At 36.4% G+C, this 20194-nt stretch overlaps 1 protein-coding gene across 5 annotated transcripts in view; it reads right to left on the bottom strand.

Moving 5' to 3' along the window:
• TLK2 (tousled like kinase 2) overlaps positions 1–20194 on the bottom strand; it is a 125282-nt gene that overhangs the window by 47522 nt on the left and 57566 nt on the right. For all 5 annotated transcript variants that reach the window (XM_069541686.1, XM_069541689.1, XM_069541687.1 and 2 more), the window contains 3 exons: positions 15500–15667; positions 3701–3796; positions 2301–2393 (listed from right to left, as the gene is read on the bottom strand). In XM_069541686.1, coding sequence (XP_069397787.1) covers positions 2301–2393; positions 3701–3796; positions 15500–15667 — 357 coding nt within the window. The remainder of the gene's footprint in view (positions 1–2300; positions 2394–3700; positions 3797–15499; positions 15668–20194) is intronic.

The raw sequence follows: 20194 nt of genomic DNA, 5'->3' as shown, positions 1-20194 counted from the left end.
TATTTTAAATCATAAGAACTCTAAATTTTTTGTGGTTTCCAACACTAATGATTTTGTGCTCAGGTTTAAAATAGCACCTGACTAGCAGCTCCTGATGCAGCCTTACCCAAACATCTAACTAAAATGGAAAAACTCAATCAATGGTCCATGCCTGTCTGAAAGGAGACGTAAAGAGTAGTGTTTATTCCCCTGTCCCTCTGAATCAGAAACACAAGCTCTCATCAATTTGAAAAAATGGCATCTCTCCTTTGTGTCTTCTTTTTTGACATAACCATTCCATTGGCACTGTTCTAGATCCAAAGAAAGACTACAATCTTCAGAAAACAAAGGATAAGAAAGTTGGGAATGGTAAAGAGGACATACTGCTTCCTGGGAAATAAAACCATATTTTAAAACTCCCAAAAGAATCCTAAGTTAGGGTCAATTTTTCACCTACTCCATCTTCTCAATCTTAAGAAAATTAGATGATGAAGGAAGAAGACAAGCCCATGATCCTTTTTTAGCTCGGCAGAGCTACCCTGGCCAAAAATCTTAATTTTTTGGTTTAGATTAGACAACTAGACTAGGATTTCTATAAACACACAATATCTAATTATAAACCTTGGCAATTCAACGAGCACCCAAGTGAAAAGAAGAGACGTTAAGAGCAACACCAAGCAAGCATACATGCTAACAATGAAAGATGGAAAATAGGTACTGAATTTAAACATGGCTCTTCTCACTGAAGGATGGAGAAGAGCAAACTAAGAAACAAAACCACCAGGCCTAAGGGAAAATGTTTCTGAATAGAAAAGGGAACATCAGCTTGAGAATAATAAAAACATTGGAGATTAAAATGTTAGCCAATTTTATCTACAAATACAGGGACTTTGCTGGCAGTCCAACAGTTAAGACTTCATGCCTTCACTACATGGGAATCCCTGACTGGGGAACTACGATCCTGTATGCTGGGTGATGTGGCCAAAAAATAAAAATAAATAATTTCTTTAAAAAAATTTTTATATGCTATAAATAGAAAATTAGTATAGTAAATATACCAAATGTTTTAATCGCAGTTAATGGAATTATGGGTGTGATTTTATTTTTTTTTAGTATTTTTACTATTCTCTAAATTTATTATAAAGAGTATGTATTGCTTTTTACAATAAGAAAATAATAAACCTTAAAATATTTTTAAAATGGTGAGTCAATATGCCAAACTGTATATTAAAAAATTATTTCAGAAAATATCATGGTATTACTGTATAGCACAAGGAACTCTACTCAATATTCTGCAATAATCTATATGAGAAAAGAATCTGAAAAAGAATGAATATATGTACAACTGAATTACTTTGCTATACATCTGAAACATAACATTGTAAATCAATCATACTCCAATAAATTAAAATTAAAAAAAATCATTGTATATTTTCTAGAGGTATATTTTTAACTCCATATAGCTACTTTTAAAGTTTCTATTGTGAGCACAAAACACTTTAGATGAACAGGTTATAAAAGATATAAAAAGCAAAACCAGGACTAAAAAGTACTTGTGAAATAGTTTTTAAAATTCAAATACACATATATGTGGAATCTAGAAAAATGGTAGAGATTAACCTATTTCCAGAGCAGGAATAGAGACACAGACGTGGAGAACGGATATGTGGACGGCGGGTGGGGTGTGGGGGGTGAGGAGGAGAATGGGAGGGTGAGACAAATTGGGAGACTGGGATGGACACATATATACTGCCACGTGTAAAACAGACTGCTAATGGGAAGCTGCTATAAAGCACAGGAAGCTCAGCTCTGTATTCTGTGATGACCAAGAGGTGTGGGATGGGGGGTAGGGGGGAGGTCCAAGAGGGAAGGGATATACGTATGCATACAGCTGACTCACTTCATTGTACAGCAGAAACTAATACAACATAGCAATTATATTCCAATTTTAAAAAATCAATAAAATTTAAAAAAATTCAAAGACATTAAAAAAAATTTTCCCTGAAATGTGAAAACGACACTCTATATACATATTCTCACAGCTTCAACTCTCCACAGATATAGTCCTCTAGTATATATTTAAATACTAAAGTTCTACAATTAAGATGTCCAATGTAAAGACACTGTTTGGAATATAGTTTGATCCTCGTTACCTACTCAGATTCCCTCAGATCAAAGAAAAATATCCAAATGTCTACATTTTAACTTTATTATTTGGTTACAGTAATTATCTCTATGATATGCACGTAATTCACACATATAAATATAGATAAATCAATCAGTGCTTGTTATAAAATCTCATATGACATTTTCATACTTACTCTTAATAAATCATCTATTCTTCCTTCCTTCTTCTCTAAGTCAGAATTCTTACTGTTTTCTAGTGCAGATATTTTTTCTATTGTGAGGTCAGACTACAGAGATAAGCAGAAAACAAACTTAGGATTAATCTCAAAATATTACATGTCATCACATTTTTCTTATTACTTTTCTGAAAAAAAGCACTTGACGACACAACTAGCCTGGAATCACATGGCTCAAGAAATTAAATTTGCCTTTCTCATCTCATTCTTTAAGCATGACGTTCTGCTATACTTGCCCTTCAAAAATACATTAACTCTGAAATAAAATATATGAATTCTCAAAATTCTGTGCACTGAACAGTAAAGGAACATACTCTCTAGAAATGAAACTAACTTTGAACAGAAAAGGTCATCAGAGGAGAAAGGACCCAAATCTCTAAAGAACAAACATGCCACCTAGTGGAAACAGAGCGACCGGAAGAAGAGAGATGAATGCTCAACTACCTAAGTCTATTCAACTATTCATAAATTTAACTCAAATAAGATTAAAATCTGCTCCTGAGGGCTGTTTAGTGCTTGTGACTTAAGAAATTCTCCTAGATTGCCAGACATCCTGTCTTGAAGGCAACAAGGTACCAACAGGAGCTCAACACAACAAAACGGAGGGTATATCCATTACCCTTTTCGCAGATATTATCTTTGAATATTCACAATGTTCCCTAAATTAAGGAGTTTCTGAAGACTGTTTAAGGAAGAATTATGTTGGTGTGCCACATGTTAAAGAAGTTTAAAACAAGGGTTTACTGTGTATCACACGGAACTATCTTCAATAGTTTGTAATAAACCATAATGGAAAAAGAATCAGAAAACAAAGAATACAGACACATACATATATATATATGTATAACCAATCACTTTGCTATGCATGTGAAATTAACACAATATTCTAAATCAACCATATTTCAATAAAAAAGATTCACTGCCGCCTACCATAAGTACTGTGCCAACAAGTGTTTTGTAGACACTAAGATGATGATAATCAACCACATTTTATAGATAATTTGAACTGAAGAAAAATGAGGCCCCAAAAGATAAAGCATAAGTTCAGAGTTAGAACCTGAATCGGGGTCCTAAGTTCTCCAAAACAAGTGTTCTTTTCCTTAACACCATGCTGCAGTGTAATCATTTCTGTCTATAATCTGAATACATCAGAAAGGCAGAGAAACACCTCAAAAAGTTAAAAGCACCTTCCAAAAGACTTGAAATATTCATAATGCAAGTTCTGAATACAACACACACAAATAAATGAGATGAAGTCAGAGAAATAAAGGGAGAGAGGAGACCCAGATTTTACACGTAGTGTTGGCATTCACTCCGAAGCAGTTCTCTCCCTCCCTGTTTATCAACCTCTGACCTACCTGGGTCTGCCTGTGCTGGATGGAGATCTGTTTCTGGGAGCTGCAGGAATGCTCTGTATTGCCCGATCCTGTAGATGAGGGACTGTTTTGCTGAGCCTGGAATAAAGGTGTACCACCAATCACAAGAAGTCTTCCGTCTCTCTCCATGAACATTTGCACGGATGCAAACAATTACATAAAACAAATACTTCCTGATGAAAGCCAAGACTCAGGGCCATGGAGCCAAGATGAAAAGCATACACAATTCAAATGAAAAGTAAGGGCTTGACATGGTGGCTTAGACCATTTTACCGTAAATAGTTTAAAACACCAAATGCTTACAAATGAATTTTTAAAATATGGAAATTAAGTATGTAAATGCCCTTTTCAAGGTACAACTGATGCTTGAAAAACACATGGGTTAAGGGCGCTGACCACCCACCCTCCTCCCCCCACCAGGCAGTCAAAAATCCACAGGTAACGTTACAGGTGGCCCTCTGGATCCACAGTTCTGAATCTGATTAAACCAGTCTCGAATGATGTAACACATAGTATGGACTTTTAAAAAAATTCCACATCAAAGTAGACCTGAGCAGTCAGTCCAAATCCACATGTCTTAAGAGTCAAATGTAAACGTGCTTTCACAGGACAGGCTGGTGAAGCACTCAAGCACAAGGGACACTCATGACTCCAAGCAGAAAGGACTGGGAACTTCTATTCAGAAGAGCATCCAAGACCCTCAAACTTCATCCAGAAACACACAGTGGGCCAAAAATCCTGGCCGATTTACCATATTGTCACTTGTTTACTGTGACATTTTACACATAAATAATGGGGCATTCTAAGGCACTTTCAAATTTAGAAGGTTTGGGACTTAATATAATTCAACTGTTAAAGAGTATGCAATCATTATACAGACGGTCACCAACTTAACAATGGTTCCACTTAAGTTTTCAACTCTATGATGGTGCGAAAGCAATACGTTCAGTAGAAATGGTGCTTCAGGTTTTTGAGTTTTGACCTTCTCCTGGGTTAGTAACATGTGACACAGTACTCTCTCATGATGCCAGGCAGCAGCAGCAGGCCACAGCTCCCAGCCAGCCACAGAGGCATGAAGGTAAACAACCAGATACACTGACAGCCACACCCCCAGACAACCATATTGATTTTTACTTTCAGTATTCAACAAATTACATGAGATTCACCACTATATTATAAAATAGACTCTGTGTTAGGTGACTGCAGGCTAATGTACAGGCTGAGCACATTTAAGGTAAGTAAGGCTGAGCTATGATATATTTGGTAGGTGAGGTATATTAAATATATTTTGATTTACGAATGATATTTTCAACTCATGACCTGTTTATCAGGACCTAATCCCATCATAAGTCAAGGAAGACCTTTACTGCAGAGTCCTTTCAAAAACAAAATTGCACTCAACATAGTACAACCTATTATAATACATAATTAGACATAATTACAAAACACTGGATATTCTGGGGATTATGGGCTAATGGAAATATCATCTCTTCAGAGAATATAGTGTTTCGACATAATGTAAGTTTCATCTGGTACTTCCTAAATATTTCTTTAATTATTTCTTTATCCATTAAATTTAAAACAATGTATAATCATCTCCTATTGAGCAATTACTGCCATGATCACCAGTAGTCCTCCAGTTCAGTTGCTCAGTCATGTCTGACTCGTTGTGACCCCATGAACTGCAGCACGCCAGACCTCCCTGTCCTTCACCATCTCCCAGTGTTTACCCAAATTCATGTCCATTGAGTCGGTGATGCCATCCAACCATCTCATCCTCTGTCGTCCCTTTTTCCTCCCGCCCTCAATCTTTACCTGCATCACGGTCTTTTCAAATGAGTCAACACTTCGAATCAGGTGGCCAAAGTATTTGAGTTGCAGCTTCAACATCAGTCCTTTCAATGAACACCCAAGACTGATTCCTTTAAGACGGATTGGCTGGATCTCCTTGCACTCCAAGGGACTCTCAAGAGTTTTCTCCAACACCACAGTTCAAAAGCATCAATTCTTTGGTGCTCAGCTTTCTTTATAGTCCAACTCTCACAACCATACATGACTACTGGAAAAACCATACCCTTGACTAGACGGACCTTTGTTGGTAAAGTAATGTCTCTGCTTTTTAATATGCTTTCTAGGTTGGTCGTAACTTTCCTCCCAAGGAGTAAGTGTCTTTCAATTTCATGCCTTCAGTCATCATCTGCAGTGATTTTGGAACCCAAAAAAGAAAGTCTGACACTGTTTCCACTGTTTCCTCATCTATTTCCCAAGAAGTGATGGGACCGGATGCCATGATCTTCGTTTTCTGAATGTTGAGCTTTAAGCCAACTTTTTCACTCTCCTCTTTCATCAAAAGGTTTTTTAGTTCCTCTTCACTTTCTGCCATAAAGGTGGTGTCATCTGCATATCTAAGGTTATTGATATTTCTCCTGGCAATCTTGATTCCAGCTTGTGTTTCTTCCAGTCCAGTGTTTCTCATGATGTACTCTGCATATAAGTTAAATAAGCAGGGTGACAATATACAGCCTTGACGTACTCCTTTTCCTATTTGGAACCAGTCTGTTGTTTCATGTCCAGTTCTAACGGTTGCTTCCTAACCTGCATACAGATTTCTCAAAAGGCAAGTTAGGTGGTCTGGTATTCCATCTCTTACAGAATTTTCCACAGTTTATTGTGATCCGCACAGTCAAAGGCTTTGGCATAGTCAATAAAACAGAACAGATGTTTTTCTAGAACTCTTGCTTTTTTGATGATCTGGCAGATTTTGGCAATTTGATCCTTGGTTCCTCTGCCTTTTCTAAAACCAGCTTGAACATCTGTGAGTTCATAGTTCATGTATTGTTGAAGCCTGGCTTGGAGAATTTTGAGCATTACTTTACTAGCATGTGAGATGAGTGCAATTGTGAGGTAGTTTGAGCATTCTTTGGCATTGCCTTTCTTTGGGACTGGAATGAAAACTGACCTTTTCCAGTCCTACGGTCACTGCTGAGTTTTCCAAATTTGCTGCCATATTGAGTACAGCACTTTCACAGCATCATCTTTCAGGATTTGAAACAGCTCAACTGGAATTCCATCACCTCCACTAGCTTTGTTCATAGTGATGCTTCCTAAGGCCCACTTGGCTTTGCATTCCAGGATGTCTGGCTCTAGGTGAGTGATCACACCATCGTGATTATCTGGGTCGTGAAGATCTTTTTTGTACAGTTCTTCCGTGTATTCTTGCCACCTCTTCTTAATATCTTCTGCTTCTGTTAGGTCCATATCATTTCTGCCCTTTATCGAGCCCATCTTCACATGAAATGTTCCCTTGGTAAATCTAATTTTCTTGAAGAGATCTCTAGTCTTTCCCATTCTATTGTTTTCCTCAGTTTCTTTGCATTGATCACTGAGGAAGGCTTTATCTCTCCGTGCTATTCTTTGGAACTCTGCATTCAAATGGGTATATCTTTCCTTTTCTCCTTTGGTTTTTGCGTCTCTTGTTTTCACAGCTATTTGTAAGGCCTCCTTATACAGCCATTTTGCTGTTTGCATTTCTTTGTCTTGGGGATGGTCTTGATCTCTGCCTCCTGTACAAGGTCATGAACATTGTCCATATGTACAATGTCCATAGTTCTTCAAGCACTCTGTCTAATCCCTTAAATCTATTTCTCACTTCCACTGTATAATCGTAAGGGATTTGATTTAGGTCATACCTGAATGGTCTAGTGGTTTTTCCTACTTTCTCCAATTTAAGTCTGAATTTGCCAAAAAGGAGTTCATGATCTGAGCCACAGCCAGCTCCTGGTCTTGTTTTTGCTGACTGTATAGAGCTTCTCCATCTTCAGCTGCAAAGAATATAATCAATCTGATTCCAGTATTGACCACCTGGGGATGTCCATGTGTAGAGTCTTCTCTTGTGTTGTTGGAAGAGGGTGTTTGCTATGACCAGTGCGTTCTCTTGGCAAAACGCTATTAGCCTTTGCCCTGCTTCATTCTGTACTCCAAGGTCAAATATGCCTGTTACCCCAGGTGTTTCTTAACTTCCTACTTTTGCATTCCAGTCCCCTATAACGAAAAGGACATCTTTTTTGGGTGTTAGTTCTAAAAGGTCTTGTAGGTCTTCATAGAACCATTCAACTTCAGCTTCTTCAGCATTACTGGTCAGGGCACAGACTTGGATTACCTTACAAAACCATATAAGGAGGTGCTGCTATTTCCATATACAGATAAAGAAAATGCAAATCTGAGATATTAAGCACCTATGTGGGGTCACAGAGCTAGTCAGTGGGGGAATAAGAATTGAGGGCTCTCTGCATCCACAGTAACCAATCTCTATGAGCACAGTACACTGACTGTCTCATGTCAGCCATTATGGGTACTGCTGTGAACAGGCCACAAGCAAGCTAAGCACTTCATACACTAAACTGAAAGCTCACAACAGTCTTGTAAGGTAGGCGATAATATCATCTCTGTTTTTATCTATTCATTCATTAAGTACTCACTGAAACATCCTCATCTAAGTATCATGTTAGGTGCTCAGGACACAATGGCCAAGAAAAACAGAAACAAAACCTAAAGGCACAATCATCACTCTGCCTTATGAAACTCATAAACCAAGAAAAGGTGTATGAAGCACTGGATAAATACTTATTGACAGAAACTGTTAAACAGTCATATAATACAAAAGTGCAATTAAGGATATGTGCTATAAGCATTCACAACAAGGTACCTAACCTAACTTAATGAATTGAGGGTGAATTCCTTGATAAAATAATATCAGAGTTATAATTTGAAGGAAATAAGCAGTCAAAGAGAAGAGACGGTAGGGTCATTCCAGGTTCTCACATTCCATACAAGAACCCAAGGAGAAGAGAGAATTGTTGTGGGGATCAAAAAGTAAAAAATGAGGAGTCAGTCGCAAAGAGATAAAACAATGTACACAGCCTGTATGTCAGAGCAGTGATTAGAGCCAGGTTTAGGAGGGTCTAAATAACTGATAATGTTCCCCACTCTTCCTGCAATGTGGCAAACCTAACCTCGTCCTATTGAAGAAGGGTTAGGATTGTAAAACTCACATACTATACTGCATTGTGATATAACCATTATCTCCTTCAGTTATCATTAGATTGCTTTTAAAATCCTATCCTTTTAAAATCTATCTCTAAATATTACTGAGCTGCTTTTATAATAAACACCAACAAGAATCACCTGACAGGCTAAAAGTCTCTTTCTGTAAACTTCTAGATTTGGGGATATGGGTTTTTTTATTTTTTTTAATACTTTTTCCTTTTTTAACATGTGCACATTTCTAAGTTTTCTTTCAGCAAACAAAGGGTGCTAGAATGTTATTCAAGGAGATGTTTCCAAATTAAAGCTCTCTGTAAAATGTACATATAAATAGCCCATGATAAGAAGTAAAACTGCAGAAAGTTAACTGAGTCAGTGGGACAGAAGTAAGCAAATCCCCATGAAAATGAAAATAATACTTACAAAAGATAGGAGAACTACAAAAATATAAGGACCTACTGTGACAAGTGAATCCATGAAAATACTCGAATTCTTATCATTCATTCGGTATTAATTATGAACCTCTGTGCCTGGTCCTGTGTTAAACACTAGAAATGCAACACTGGAAAACAAAGAGAGCTTAGTCTCCTGAGTCCACAATTACCAGGATCATGTTCTCAAGAAATGAGAAGCTGATGGCCTTGCTAAGCAGACCACTGTAGTTGTAAATTTAGTCCACCCCTTACTCGGCAAAACATCCTTCCCAGTCTTCCGCGTTCTTCGGTCCAATTATAGTAGTGTTGGCTTCTAATTCATAATTACAGGCTAGATTTCCCAAAGTCCTACTGATTCTTGGAAGATTTTCTTTCTAAATGAAACCCTAATAACATTAAGAAACAAAGGAGAATTAAGAATCAGAAATTTTAAAAAACTTTAAATTTTAAGAAACATTCAAAAGCATTTGGGATCAGACTGATAGAGAAAGTAAAATAAATTCACAGCTGAAAACACCAGCAGTAAAACAGGCTGGTTCTTTTCAAGAGAACTCCTCCAAAGCCCCACACTGAGATTTACCTTTACCAGGAGTGACCCATGGGACAATTATCAGACATTTAAAACCTATATAGTCCAACAGGGTCCCCTCTTGATCTCTCCCTTGCATAGTGAGAGCCATGGATACTACTGCTTCTGAACCAAGGGTAAAACACAAGAATTGGTCTCTTAAATTAAAAAAACAAACATGTAAATATTTAAAATGGAAAATGAGTGAGTCTAGGGGGAGGGGCTTCTGGTGTGAATATTGTGTCCTAAGGAAAATAGCAAAGAAAGTACAGTATCCCTGCCCCCTACAACTGACAGAATGGAGGAATATGTGGAATACACTGCTAAGAGTTAAAGAGTTACCCAGCAAAACAACGCCTTCCTTACTTCCATGTTTGTAAAGGAGCTGGTTTTTCTGCTGAGAGCTGACCAGATGCTTACACAGGGATAACACTCACACACACACACACCAATGGAGGGCTATTTGGGAAGCAGTACAATGCACTCACTGCAGGGAAAAATCCATGCCAATAACCTATGCTAAAGCACTCTAATAGTATTTCATTCAACTAAAACAAGATACATTTTTCAAGAAAACCAACAGCACAAAGTGAAGATCCAACAAGAAAAAACAAAACCTGATCCAAGAGAAAACAGAATTCAATAAAAACAACTTAAAAAATAAAATATGTTCAAAGAGGGTTAAAAGGATACTGTATCTATAAAAATGAAAAGGCAGTAAAGAACATGAAAAATTAATGACAAGATAGTTCAGTTCACTTCAGTTGCTCAGTCGTGTCCGACTCTTTGCGACCTCATGAATCGCAGCACGTCAGGATGACAAGGTAAGCGCATTTTGTTTAGAATATTTCAATATTCTAAAAAGTGAATAGACGAGCTAAGTAACAAAATGCACAGAACTGAATACAGAAAATCTGAAAGACAATGTCAAGAAAATCTCCCAGAGGAAGAAACAAAGTCAAGTAGCATGAAAGAAAAGTTAAGCAACATGAACAAGAAGAGGCTTCAAAACTATCTAACAGGCTTTAGGAGGAAAAGAGCAGAGGGAAAGAAAAATCTAAGAATACTAAAATAAAGCTTCTCTGAGGTAAAAGGTTTTTTAAGACTAAAAAAAGGCTACGACATGACAAGGACAAGACAAATAGTGGACATTCCTCAAGAACAAAAAGATACCATATGATCATCTCAACAGATGTAGAGAAAGCATCGAATACCCTTTCATGATGAACTCAGTGAACTCAGAAAAGAAGGGAACTTTTTCAATACCAAAAAAGGCCATCTCTGAAAAACATTTGCAATAACATGAAAAAGAATAAACTCTTAGAAATAATTTGAACAAAACAAGGGCAAAATCTACACACCAAAAATTCCAAATTTTATTACTAATAAAAAGAAATTAAAGATATCTAAATAAATGGAAAGATATCTCATATTCATGGACTGGAAAACAATATTTTTATGAAGTCTACTCCCCCAAATTAGTCTGCAGAGTCAGCACAACTGCTATAAATTTCATCTGGTCTGTTTACAGAAACTGAAAAGCTGATCCTAAAATTCATATGGAAATACAAGGGATCCCACAGCCAAAAAAAAATCTGCAAACTACATTTCTAAAAATTAAAGCATTTAAGAACATCTTATATAATGTTAAAAGATGTAGCTTTTGAGGAAGTAACAGACCTCATATATATATTTAAAAAAACCTTTTAGACCTTGACAACTATAACTGTCTCATTCAATCTAAACTAATTCAGTGACTAGGACTGTTTTCTTCTCAGTGAATCCAATAAAATCACTTGGTTTTACGGTGCACAATAATGAAACAATCATAATATTCTAAATGCTCTTTAAATGTTTTCAATTTTTAGAATAATTTATAAAGCAGAAACAATTCAATTATAGTTAAAATAACAAACTAAATATCACAAACAATGTAGTAATAACTAAAAAGCTGAAAGATGAAAAAGGAAGCTGGGTACGTTAAACATCTCTCACAATGGAGAATGTTGAGTACATAAAAGATAATCTGAAGTTAAAATGGAATTCAGTACAAAATCTAAAACAAACTCTTAACAGTGGTTATCTCATGAATACAAAGGAAAGAATTTTACTCTTCTCTATCACTTCAATTATTCGTAGGTCATGCACATATACTACTTTTACAATTTAGAAAATTATATGTTTATAATGTTGAAAATCAAATTTCCTATGTTGAAATACATAAAATTATGTAGCAATATGATTTTAAACAGGCTTCCCTTGTGGCTCAGCTGGTAAAGAATCCGCCTGCAATACAAGAGACCTGGATTCGATCCCTAGGTTGGGAAGAACCCCTGGAGAAGGGAAAGACTACCCACTCCAGTATTCTGGCCTAGAGAATGCCATGGACATCCATGGGATCAAACATTCAAAGGATGAGACTCATAATATTCTGCCATCTATTTTTACTTATCAGTATTGATCTATCGGTCTTTCATTGCCAGCACATATACCTACTTTTTTTAATGAGGGCAATACTACCCCACGTTAATCTGCAGAGTCAGCACAACTGCTATAAAGTCCATCTGGTCTGGTTTACAGAAACTGAAAAGTTGATCCTAAAAATCATATAGAAATGCAAGGGATTCCATGGCCAAAAAAAGTCTACAAATGACATAAAAGTCTATCTCACTTCATTGGTCAACTGTAGAGCATCCCATTGTATATACATACTGTATTTTATTTAACTAGTCCTTATATGAAAGATAGCTTCATTAATTCATACAACATATAATTAAACTGCGTGTATATGAGAGCAGATCCTGGTCCAGCGTTGGCGGTGCAGAAGTGAACAAAGTTAAGTCCTTGACCTGATGCAGCTTACATTTCAGTGGAGGGGAGTTAGGATGGGAGTGAGGAGTGAGACAAAGAAGTAAATTATAGCAGGTAAGCTGGTGATAAGGCTAAGAAGAAAAATTAGGGCACAGCAGCTATATAACGTTTGGGGGGAGCAGGAAGGAGTGCTATCTTATACAATACAGCCTTTCTAATAGGCTGTAGACTTAAGCAGAGACTAGAGAGAACCAAGGGGACAAGGCAAGGTGATACCTAGAGGAAGAATGTTAAGATAAAGGCCCTGACGTGAGAGACAACAGGCAGTATTTCAAGAAGAAAGGCAGCCCGTGAGGATGGAACTTGGTGAGGGAGGGAGGCAGTAGTAACAGATGTCAAAGTGGTGGGAAACAGGCCATGCAAGGCATTATGTGCCATTATAAACACTTGTGAGCAGGGGAGTGGCATGCCTGGACTTAAGCTCCAATGGGATCACTCTGATCTGCTAAGAACAAAGGCAGATGCTAACAGTTCAGGTAGGAGGCTGCCACCATGATCTCAGTGGGAGACGAGATTTGAGTGGTCATCGTTAAGGGCAGGAGAAGCGGCAGGATTCTGAATATATTTTGAAGGTAAAATCAGTAGACTTGCTGATGGATTCAGAATTAGGATATAAAATAAAGAGATAAGACTAGAATGACTCCAGGATTTTTGAACAATTGTAAGCTGAGAGCTGATAACTACTGAGATGTGGAAGAAATGGGGTTTGGAATGGGGGAACAAAGTGAAGAATTCAGCTTCGGTTGTGTTAAATTTGGTATGCCTATTAGACACAGACAACTGACTACACAGGTCCAGAATTCAGGGAAGGGCTCTGGGCTGCAGATGTAAATTTGGAAGTCTTCTGAGTATAGGTGATGATTGAAAGTAAGAAACTAAACGAGACTCTCCTTACTGAAAGATGGTATACAAGAGGACTGAAGACTGAGCCCTGGGGCACTCCAATATTTGGAGATCCAGGAAATGAAGAAGAATCAAAAAGGCAGAAGCAAAGAAAAGACCATGTGCTTAGAGAAGGGACTGATCAACTGCAGCTAATGAATTATATTGAATAAGTTCTGAGAACTGATTGCCAGACTTAGCAACGTGGAGATAACAGGTATTCTTGTTAGAAGTTCCTCTGAAACACTGTGGAAGGACACTGCTTCCAGATTTTTGCAATTTATAAACAATACAATAATCTTTGTGTAGTTCATGGGAATGGAATTTCAGGACCCAAGGATACGTAAACTTAACACTGAGATATACTGCCAACTTGTACAATTGACTGTACCAATTTATACATACACATAGCACTGTATGTGTATCTAAACCACTACCTGTACCAAGAATCACCAAGTTTACTAGTCCTTGTCAATTTGATAAGTTATTTTATTTTGCATTTCTCTATATCTAAAGTTAACCAATTTTCCACATTTAGACATTTGTCCTTTTTTTCCCCTGTTAAAACTGCCTGTTCATAGCCTTTGCCTTTTATTTTTTTTAAAGGAAACGCTTGTCTCTATTAACCAACATTTGTTAAGCTAACTTTTTTGCTTTTCTCCTTTTTTATCTCCCTGTTTATATCCCAGTTGGAACTGCAGAGAAGCAAAGAGAAACAGAACTATATCAAAGCTTCTAGGCCTTTGGTTTTTATACTATTTCCATGTTCCTTCTTCAGATGTGATTACCATATTACTCCTCTATAAGAAGGTATTCCAAAGCAAAGAGATGCTGGGCCATCATGGTGGCAGTGGAGATGGTGAGAGATGGTCAGATTCTAGATGTAAGTATGTTTTCTGATAGATTAGATGTAGAATATGAGGAAAAAAGGAGGCATTAAAGATAAAGCCACATGTATTAGTTCTCTATTGCTCAGCAATAAATTACCCCCAAACTTAAAGAACTGTGAGGTAATACATGGGTACTGTTTTAAGCTGAGGAAGGAAAGAATGAGAGAAGGAAGGAAGGGCAGAAGGGATTCAAATAATACACAATGATCCCTATCTAATTATTTTATTATTTTTATCTTCTTTCCTTAAGACACCCACCATTTCATGGCCTTTTTTAATACAATCATGCGTGGGTTAATCCCAGAGATTATAGAGATTTATTTGCTCAGAAACCATGGAGGAAATAAGGAGGAAACAGATTACTGGAGAAAATGAACCAGTAACAGAGAAAAGAAACGTTGATCAATGGTATTGTTAGCTCTGAAGAAGGCCCCTAAAAATGGAAGGATAGGGCAATGGGGCTTTCTGTTGCTTTACTGCATCACTGAAAACAAACAGGTCCTTGGAAGAGTAAAGAAACCAAGAAAAGCAACAACTTTTAAGTCAAACTGCATTTTAACTTGGCAAATAAACAAATGGGGTCAAACATTTATAATAATCAAATTCCTGTTCTTCAAGGAAGAAGAAGTAAGCTGAAAGGAACAAACAGGTAGCCAAATAGTCTTGGAAAAGCAACTGTGCTAATACTCTGAAGAAATGAGAGAAAGCAAGCATGCAGGCTGTCCAGATACCATAGAGGGGAAAATGACTAGTAAGCGTGCCTGTCTCCACACTAATATTTTATTAACTTGACTATTACTTCAAATAAGTGATGGTTGGAGTCTGGAGATTTTATTTGTAATTTGTAATGGAATTTAATCTGTATTTTCTGTTCTTTGTCAACCTAAGGTTGTGTTTTCCATCCCACAGGACACTCAGACTTTGATAAAGCAGTCTCTCTCAGTGCCTTGAGCCAAGCGGGGCCGAGCACAAGCACACATCTTTACAGGTAACACAGAGTTAGAAATCATCATCTCTCACCAAAATCCTTACTCAAACTCCATCTCAGCTCCAGGAAAACAAGGATGTGCATAAACGCAGCCTCAGTACTCACTGAAACAAAAGTGAAGCAGAGGCCAGCTCCCCTCTGTGCCAGCTGCTCTGTGTCGAGCCGAGGTTTTGCCAGCATCACTGACATAAGCGTTGGCAGGGCAGACTGCTCCTCTGACACCTCCTTTGTAGCGCTGCCATCTAAACCATAGAGAGGCTGTTCTACTCGCCGCTGGAAAACATGAAAGAACACACACAAATTACATGACAAAGAAAATATCTGATACTGCCAAAACGTGCAACAGATTAAAACACAGTTATCAGATTTAAGAAGGACTTAAAAAAAAACCCTCTGAAAACAAATATGGAGAGTACAGTAACATTATCACTGGATCTTAGTACATTTTAATGGTTCTATATTTACAGAACTCTGAATCTGCAGGTTACTTTGTAGAGTTCAACAAATAATTTCATTATACCCTCAATTCTACAAGGAAATGCTATTTCTAACCTCTAGGTTAATAAAGATTAAGGCATTTGGCCCCTACTTACTTCACTCTCTATTCTATTCTATTCCCATATTATACCCATATGCAAAATATAAAATAAATACAAACAAAAGAATAATATACCACAATTATGTATGGCTTATTAAATGTAAAATGTAAGGATAGTTCATTATTCTATCTACTAATGTAATTCACTACATTAATGTTGGTGTGGGAGGGCAGAGAATCAAGATTCTTTCCTTTAGATGCAAAAAGATTTGCACATTGTTGGGCAATACTTAAAAAAACTACAGGATTCCATTTATAATTCAACAGAGTATTTTTTCAGAAATAAACATAACTGTAATTAATGGTGCTATACTTGAGATACCTTCATTAAAATTAGGAACTAAATAGGGGTTAACACATTAATATCACAGTCATTCAACATTATCATAGAATTTTTAGCCAAAGTGATAAGGAAAACAATATGAGGTATAAACACTGGAAAATATCAAACATTAGAAAGTGTCAATTTTGGATGATATAACTATTCACAAAGGAATCCAAACAAATCAACTGAAAAACAACAAATAAGAGTTTAGTAAGATGGCCAAATATAAAAAAAATACACAAAAATCAGTAACTTCCCCATATATCAACAACTTGATTATAATCAGAACAAGCAGCATCAGGAAAAAATCAGATTCAAAATTATCTGTAAAATACTTAGAAGGAAACAATATGCAGATTACACGTAAAACAAAAACTATAGCTCACTGACAAACATAAAAGACAACCAACGTTAAATGGCAAAACACTATAAATTTTATATATGTCAAATCTCACTAAAAGCCAGTGCGTAGGGCTTTTTGTGTATTTTTGCTTCTGTTTTTGCAAGAAAAGGTGTTGTGGTAGCATAGCGATCGATCATCTAGATTCTCTTCTGCTCTTTGGGGAGATTGTTTCTATGGATTTTCACATTTTAGTTCTGAGGTCCACTTGGAAAAATAATCAAAATTAGCCATGTAATTTTTGATAAAGGGTACCAGGGAAACCTGACCAGCTATTAAAACTTACTGCAAAGCAACACTGGCCTCTCTGGTGGCTCAGTGTTTAAGAATCTAACTGCCAGTGCAGGAGACAACCCTGGCTTGGGATGATCCCGAGAAGGAAATGACAACACACTCCAATATTCTTGCTTGGGAAACCCCATGGACATAGGAGAGCCCGGTGGGCTCCAGTACAATGGGGTTGCAAAGACTTGGACGTGACTTAGTGACTAAACAAGAAGAACAAAGCAACATTAACCAAATAAGCATAATACTGGTAAAGGAACAAGCAGACTAACCAGTGGCACAGAAAAATCAGAAAGAGCCCCATATAAAACGGATGTATAATCTGTGATTATATTGCATTTCTAATTAGTGGGAATTTTATTACAAAGATGATAGGATATGTACATAGATATTAGACAAAAGGAAAAGTACATTACTTCCTTATAGTATACATAAAAATTATAAGAAAATATAAACAAATGCTATTATGACTTTCTAGTGGTGAGGGCTTTTTAAACATAACATTAAAAACACAAACCATATAGGAACATCTAAGAATAAGACAAAACTAGTAATAAGTCATGAAGAGAAAAACATTGATAAGTTTGATCACTTCTAATTTTTTGACTTCTGAATGGTGCAAGTGGACATAAACAAGTTAAAAAACAAATTATGAAGAGGCAGAAAATATTCACACCATAAGTGACAATGAGCTAACAATCTTAATAAATAATGTGTTCCTACCCATCAGCAAGACAAAGCAAATACTTGAATAAATAGGCAAAGGAACTGAATAAGCATTAAAAGAGAAATCCAAAAGGCCACTAAACATATGAAAAGATGTTTAATATCACTGATGAAGAAATGCAATTTAAAACAAGGTATTTTTCTCACTAGCAAAGACTATTATGTAAAATTCAGTATTAGAAGGATAGGAAGAAATTGGGACTCTCAAACTGCTGATGACCTGCTAGCAATTATGTGATGATTTTTCATTTTATTTATTTTAAACTGATGCATAGTTGATTTATAATGCTATGTTAGTTTCAGGTATACAGAAAAGTGATTCAGTTATATTTATGTAACTGAACAGATATTTTCTTTCTCAGATTCTTTTCCTTTATAAGTTATTATAAAATATGAAGACAGTTGCCTGTTCTATACAGTAAGTCCTTGTTGGCTATTATTTTATATATAGTAGTGTATATATTAATATGTTAATTTCAAACTCCTATACATCCACCCTTTCCCCTTTATAACCGTAAGTTTGTTTTCTATGTCTGTGGGTCTATTTCTATTTTATAAATAAGTTTATTTGTATCATTTTTTAAGATCCCGATATAAGTGATTTTATATGGTATTCGCCTTTCTCTGTCTGGCTTGCTTCACTTAGTATGATAATCTCTAGGTCCATTAGTGTTGCTGCAAATGGCACCATTTCATTCTTTTTAATGGCTGAGTAATATTCCAGTGGATGTGTGTACACACACCGCATCTTCTTTATCCATTCATGTGATGACATTTTAAAGTGTGCATATTCTTTGACTTGGGAACTAACCTTTGGAAATTTATCCAAAAAAAAACAAATGCATAAGCACAGATGTACAAACAAGGATATTCATTACAGCATTACTAGAGAATACAAAATATTTAAGTCTATTGTCTAGATAAATTTATACAATGGAAATGAGGGAATCTGCTATATGAACATACATGTATACATATATGCCCACTAAACTCTTTAATAATAGCTCTTGGGGAAAGGACTTTATATTTTACCACTTCTGAATTATTGGACTTTCATAATCAGCATGTATCCCTTTATCAGGGAAAACTAACATTTTCACTTTAGAAAATACAAGTAAAACAGACTAATCAAAGTGATCTGGAAAAAAGAATTTATAGTTTTTTTTTTTTAATCTATGAGTAAAAGCCACACCTCCTTAAAAACAACATTCTTATCCCATCCAATAAATTTAAATGTAGGCTCCAGAATACCTGTACTACTTAACAACAATAATCTCACTACCTGGCACACTGTTATCATTGAAGCTACAATATTAAAACAAATCATTCTGTCATACATTCAATAATTATTTGCCAAGGGCTTAAAAGATCTTTAAATATCTCTGGAAATACAGCAGGTTGGGATGTTTGTACCAACATTCCTTTAGAAAACAACTATAAAGACAGGACAAAATGTTTTTTTAAAAAGATATTAAAAGCATTGAAAAGCTGACAAAATAGTAGGGATTTGTCATGACAAAATCTAACGGAAATAAGGAACACAAAACAGGTAGTAAAAGAAGCATCAAAGTCACATTTGCCCTCAGAACACCTTAAGATCTTGACTTTCCAATCCCTGGGCACCATGTTGCCAAGTGGATAATCATAGGCCAAAGCCCATCCAGCTTAGGACGCTCAATATGAGCGTCCTTCCCACTTTAAGCTGTACTTTCAAAGGGTTAAAACATCAGGGAAAAATGTAAGCCAGAAGAAATAGTTCTCCCGCCCTCCAGGACCTGCAACAGTTGCCTTGGCCATGCAGGGGGTGCCAGCTCTCCTGAGAAAAGTTAATACAATCCAAATCAATACTGCTTGTCTGGTTGAAAGAAACTATCTAGCAAGTCACTGGTAGACTGGTAGACTCTCTAGACACTAGAGAGAAGTAAACAAAAATTCTCCCTGGAGAGACCTATCTTCATCTTAGACCTCAAAGAAATCTCACAAATAATTTTTCAAGTACAATGAGCAGCACACAGACAATCAAAGCATAAAAGAAATAAAAACGTGAGCAACAACTAGGAAAAATAAGATATAGCAGAAACAGATTTTTTTAAAACTTCAAATACAAAAATTAACAGATTTAAAACAACTATGTCTACCAGATTACTCAAGAAATAAAAGACAGTCTGACTCTATCTGCAGGGAACATAAAATAACAAAAATTAAGAATCCAATGCAGCAAATTAGATACACCAAAACAGAGAATTTGAGAACTGAAAGGCAAGAAACTATCCAGAATGGAGCACAGAGACCAAAAGAAAAAGAAAAAAGAAATGAAGGGGCATGGTGATAAAGTGAGACAGTCTAACATGGTTCACTGAAATTTTATAGGAGAACGAAAAAGAGAACAGGACTGAGATAGAGACAATGGCTAGTAACTATTCAGAAATGGTACAAGACAGCAACCCACAAATACCAGAAGCCCAA

The sequence above is a fragment of the Ovis canadensis genome, chromosome 11, assembly GCF_042477335.2.
Source record: "Ovis canadensis isolate MfBH-ARS-UI-01 breed Bighorn chromosome 11, ARS-UI_OviCan_v2, whole genome shotgun sequence".
Lineage (NCBI taxonomy): Eukaryota > Metazoa > Chordata > Mammalia > Artiodactyla > Bovidae > Ovis > Ovis canadensis.
Note: the sequence above shows the minus strand (reverse complement) of the source record. Positions and strands in the feature narration are given on the sequence as shown.